General features: G+C 44.7%; 1 protein-coding gene across 1 annotated transcript in view; it reads left to right on the top strand.

Annotated features, from left to right (window-relative positions):
- LOC129133672 (E3 ubiquitin-protein ligase BRE1A-like) overlaps positions 1–4,764 on the top strand; it is a 6,372-nt gene extending 1,608 nt beyond the window's left edge. The window contains exons 2-6 of the mRNA XM_077172157.1: positions 1,130–1,151; positions 1,839–1,984; positions 3,241–3,383; positions 3,685–3,863; positions 4,172–4,764. Of these exons, the coding sequence (XP_077028272.1) occupies positions 1,130–1,151; positions 1,839–1,984; positions 3,241–3,383; positions 3,685–3,863; positions 4,172–4,417 (736 nt within the window). The 3' untranslated portion in view covers positions 4,418–4,764. The remainder of the gene's footprint in view (positions 1–1,129; positions 1,152–1,838; positions 1,985–3,240; positions 3,384–3,684; positions 3,864–4,171) is intronic.
- Positions 4,765–5,650: the final 886 nt, after the last annotated feature.

Raw genomic sequence — 5,650 nt, 5'->3', positions numbered from 1 at the left:
TGGAAAGGACATAGAGCCCAAGGTCATTTCCCTGCCTTGCAATTTCCTTTGTAGTCTGGCTCATTTTGCTAAAACAAAAAGACCCAAGGCAGTACATCATGAAGAACATCTCTGCCAATCCTTGAAAGTCCCAGTGACTCACCCCATGAGGCTGTTATAAATTATCAAATCGTGAGCCAAAATTATAAAAAAATTTAGCAAAGAGTTATTAATTTGTCTGCGAGACCGAAGTTCAGTCTTTGAAACCACCACAGCCAAATAGACAGTGTCAAGCCCGGGATCGGCGCCGGGTGAACACACAGATCTGACCTCCCGAGTGTCAGAGTTCCCCCTGTTCACACTCGCTGCTTCGCCCGGTGAGGTTTTATACATTTTATTCTGCCCAAGGCAAAGATGACCAAATTTCCTTTGTGTCTCTTGACATGCGACGCTGTTGCTTTCCATGTGCAGAGCTGGACAAAGGCTGAATCCAGGTTGCCATCAGCATCAATCGTCAATCGGCTTGGAGGAGCCGCGTATTCAGATGTATCAAATTGGTGCCACTGACTATCTTGATAGATGCAATCAGCAAGGTGATAATCGCTCTCGGGTGGCTCCCGACAACTTGGGAAACTGGTGATCATCGTCCTAGAAGCTTCTATTCTTACGTTAAGGGTTAAGGCCTCGATCGTTATCTTGTGTCGGGGAACTAGTTGAATCTAAAGAAGACAGCTGCTCCTGGCCGGGGTGGTCAAAAGACATGGTTTGGATTTTACTATATTTTATACCATACATTAATAGCATGAATTATCTCTACCATATATTACAAGGCTGTCCCAACACTTGCAGGGTCAAAGCTCCTGGCATCCACTGTTTACTGCCCTTTATTAATAAGTTCTCCCCTCTTTCTTGTGCCCCACTATCTTTAATTATCTCAAACTCCTCTGATGGAAAAGACAGCACCAGCACCACCACTTCCCCCCTCTCCCTCAGGCAGTAGCTCAGTCACAGGGGGTAAAGGGGGGGATCCCAGAGACCTCTGGCAGAAGCATTGCTTTCTGAACATCTCCATTGAGCAGTTTATTACCTGTTGTCTCTTCTGAACACCCTGCCTGATGTCCCTTAACTGCTCTTAATTCTGCCTCTTTAGGCAAATTCACTACCTCCAACAAGTGAGTAATTGAGCTCTCCAGAGGGAACGTTTTTCCCTGAAAGTTAACAAACTTCACTCTTCCCAGCTTTCCAAATGTATGTAGAACCCACAAGCATACTTGGAATATGGAAACATTCTACTACCAAGCTAACTTGAGTTTGGAATTCCAGCAGCTAAATGCTGCTGCTGAAAGAAGGAAAATGGCACCTGTCATTCTGAATTCCTTGGTTTTCTCTGTGTCATTTGACAGTGTAATGATACCATTTTCAAAATGTTCCCAGTGCTTAAAGGATTCACATTAGTAGCAGCATATGTTTGAGAGATTTCAGTTCATATAAAAATTGTGTTTATGGTGGTCTTACTTAGCCTTAGACCTCTGAGCACTTAGGTGCTCTGTTGAGTAGATGGACATAGGGATTGAAAAGATTAAAATCCAAAAATACCTTTGAATTAGCTGAGATGGCTGCGTCTGTATTCTGCCAGATATTACCAGCTTCCTGCTCTTTCTCCATTTTCAGTTTTGTCTTACTTTTGTTGCCGTCTTGGAATTTGGCCAGTGTAAAATTTGGGACAGTTCACGGAATAGTCTGTCACCACAGCAAAAGATGAAAAGCACATGATGAATAAGAGAAAAAGTACTCCTGAGCAGTGTCAGAAATAGTTGGCTCTGTGCAATGTGATGGCTGAAGCACTTCTTTGATCGCAGTCCTCCAAGCTGCAAGAGAGGGTGGAGACAGCAGAATCCCGGGTGTCTGTCCTGGAGACCATGATTGCTGACTTTCAGTGGGACATTGACAAGATCCGCAAGAGAGAGCAGAGGCTCAACCACCACCTGGCGACATCCTGGAACGAGTAAGCGCTGGCCAGGAGACCTGGGAAGTGGGAAGGGTGTTGGATGGGTGTGTGACATCCTCCCTGGGACTTTGCTGGGAGAGCTGAGAACCTGCAGCATTTCTTCTTCGGTCTTGGACCTGCTGCATTACTCTTGTAGGTGTTTCATTGGGTCTTGAAGAAATCTCTTGCATTTTTTGCAGGTAGATTCCAGAGGCTACCAGGTGTATGGAGCTGGGAGCAGCCTCTATGGGGGAACAATCACTATTAATGGGCACAAGGTGAGGTCAGGAGCTTAGTTGTGGTCAAGGGGAAGAATACATTCAAGGAGAACAAGGCCCACAATCTGAACAGAATTTAGATACTTATTTTAGATAATTTTTAGGTCCTGTGCCACAAATGATCTCAAGGAAGTAACAACACAGAATGAAAAGCTCAAGGTGAGACATCTGTAGCTGTGTGAGGATGAAGGTGTTCTGTGGGATGGGCTGCCCTCAGCTTTGCAGTGCTGTGTCTGCAGAAAACCTCATTGCAGTGTCTGTTCTGAGCCTGCTCTTTAGCTGTGTTACGCTTTGCTCCAGGTACAATTGAGTGAGTCTGTGGCTCCACTTGCAGCTCAGTGCGTTGGTGACACCGTGTGGCCACCGTTGGAAATTGTAATGGTTTCCTGCCCGTGTCCCGTTCTGATCTTTGAGTCCATTTTAACCGTATCTGGTTAAAACTGTATTCGTCTCTTTACAAGTAGTGATCCCTCCTCCACCTTCCCCACGCCCTGTGCAAGTGGAACCAGAGAACAGAAACAATCAGGGAACTTGTGTGGGGAGAGAGGCTCTTGAAAGAGTCAAAGAATTTCTGTCTTTCCCACTGTGGGGGATGGATAGATAGGAAACAGCCTGTGAGTTTGTGATGTTTTTTAAAGGTGGTAACACAATAAGCTGTGATGCTGTGGTAGATGAGTATATGGTGGGGAGAATAATCCAAATTTCATCTTAGTGGTCAGTGCCAGTTATAAGAAATATCTGTCCCCATAACCTAAATCCAGAGATCTGATGGTGGAAACTGTCTTGAGGCACCTCTGAATTCTGTTTATCCACATGAGTTTGTTTAGAGATAAGTGGCCTTCAGCTTACAACATTTTTTTTCCCTCCTAATTGCTTTTAAGCTGAATGCATGTATATATGTGTCTGTTTCACTGCTGCAAGTCCACAATCATTTGCTAACTATCTTTATAAGGAGGATTCAGATTCTGTACTTCTTTTTCTTTAATTTCCTTTCAGTCGTTATGTCTTACTGGTAGAAGGCTACCATAATGCCTACTTCACATGCACTTTCTCTATTCTCTCACTTTTCTATGTGTCCATCTTTGTTGATGAGGTGATTATTGTTTATGGCAGGTCCAAGGCTGTCAATGAGCAAGAAGGTATGATGTTGTGCTGTGCCTAAAAATGACCACCACCTCTCCCACACTGCCCTTTAGGGGCTACAGTGCACTAGAACATCTGGGTTTTTTCTTTGTTACTGTTAAATACTTGTTCTGGCAGGTCTCTTCATCTCAAAAAACCAAAGCTCTTCACCTGTTTTATTGGGAGGCTATGGTTGGGTGTAAAACTGGCATGGCTTCTTTTGAGACAAAAGTGTTGCTCTGTTATGTGGCAGAACGATAACAGTCTTATTTTGTTCTTTGTCATTGTCACTTAGCTTGTTCTCCATCTCCATGAAAGTCCTCAAGAAGGTTGTCAGAAGTGTGGTTTGTTGCAGAGGTGTTTCTGTTTTTGCAGACCCCATTAATCGGGAGATGCATCACCTCATCAGCAGCCTCCAGAATCACAACCACCAGCTGAAGGGAGAGGTGCTGAGATACAAACGCAAACTGAGAGAGGCCCAGTCTGACCTGAGCAAGGTAACACAGCAGGAGATGCCAGAAAAGAGGGGAAAGGCTTAGAAGGGGGAATGCTGTCACCCTTGCCAGGAATACCAACCTTTCTGATACGCTGTGCAGGATGCAGTGAAATTTTCTGTGGAGCTCTGCACTCTGCTGCTTCCTTTGACCAAACGAATGCTCTTCCTTTGTAGCTGTGTAGTGCTCCATGAAAAGGGGGCATGGAAGCATGCATCTGGGAAGACAAGGGAGAAGGGGGTGAGGAAGACTCCTGGCTAAGAACTTAAACATTTGTTTTCTTGGTCATCTCTCTTGCTGTTCCATGCCAGATCCACTCTCGCAGTGGCAGTGCTCTCCTCCAGTCCCAGTCTAGCGCTGAAGACACAAAGGAGGAACCTGCAGAGATCAAGCAGGAGCCTGATGATCCTTCTGCCCAAGTGACTGTTCCCAAGGCTGCTTTTGAAGATGTTAATGAGATGAAGGCCAGGCAAGATGAAGAGGAACGGGTGCAGGTGAGATGGGAAAGAGAGAGGGAACGAGAGAAGGAAAAGGAGAAGGAGAAAGAGAGAGAATGAGAAAAAAGAGAAAGAGAAGGAAAAGGAGTGAGAGCGGGAAAAGCAGAAGCAGAAGGAATCAGAGAAGGAGAGAGAGTCCTAAGAGAAGGAGAAAGGGAAGCATGAAGATGGAAGAAAGAAGGAGGCTGAAGTGATCAAGCAGCTGAAGGCTGAGCTCAAGTAAGAGTTGCTGTTTTCTCCCTTTCCTGTGTGAGCAGTGCCCAAGCCTGGGGTGTTCACGTGGTCTTGCTTTTACGGGATCAGCATCACTGGAATTTGGAACCAAGAGAGTTTCTTGACACCCTCTGTTTCTGATTGTGATGTGGTCAGTGCAGTAGCTTAAAGCATGAATTACCAAAGGAGGTACTTCATGGTGTGGGTCAAGTAATGTTGATTTGTTGCTGTCATAATGATAGCATAGAAGTTCACAGGCAGCAGGTTATTAATAGAGACACAGCTGTGTTCCCACTCCTATATGGTTCCCAAAGCAGAGGTGGATAGTATCTAGCTTATTGTTAGGGTACCTCTTTCATCTCCAGCCCACTTCTTGCATTTCAACCTATGTCCCTTAACATGTTTCTTTTCCAGCCTGTATTCAGCTGCTGTTTTATATTACCAGGATAAGATGACCCAAGGATGACTCCATATTGAGAGGAGTAGTGGATTTGTTTTTACAAACAAGCTGTGGGTCTGCTGGTGGATAAAACTAGCACTGGGAGATAAAAAAAACAATGGGAAGGATTCCACTGATTGATAATGGAAAAATATATTTGCCTTTACAAATAAACTTCATGTTTGCTGATAAATTAGACATTGGAAGATAAAAGAAACAATAGGGAAGAAAAACCCCTAAATTCCGTAAGAATTAAAAGTGAAAAGGGAGGGTTATACATTAGAGAGGAATCTTAGGTATCAGGCGTATCAGGAAGTCTGTAGCTCTCAAGTACCTCAGCCAATGGGGAAAGAGAGAAAGGAAATGCAGCCGGGAAATTGGGATAAAAAGGGAGGCTGCATCCTCCAAAAATTTGAGAGACCCAAGGGAATGCCCCGTGGCCTCTCCCTTTATTCGAATAAGGTAAAAAGACTCCTCTGTCTCCTTTTTGGACATAAACCTCTGATGTTTGTGGATTAATTTTCCTAACAATATCCATGTGGGAGATGAGAGAATATTGCCAGGCTGTGGTGCTGGCTATGCAGCAGTGGCTTTGCTGCTGTGTTCTCACTGTGGTCTGTCTCCCTTTCTCCAGGAAGGCC

This window comes from Agelaius phoeniceus, chromosome Z (genome assembly GCF_051311805.1).
Source record: "Agelaius phoeniceus isolate bAgePho1 chromosome Z, bAgePho1.hap1, whole genome shotgun sequence".
Taxonomy (NCBI): Eukaryota; Metazoa; Chordata; class Aves; order Passeriformes; family Icteridae; genus Agelaius; species Agelaius phoeniceus.
This window is presented reverse-complemented; position numbering and strand designations above follow the sequence as displayed.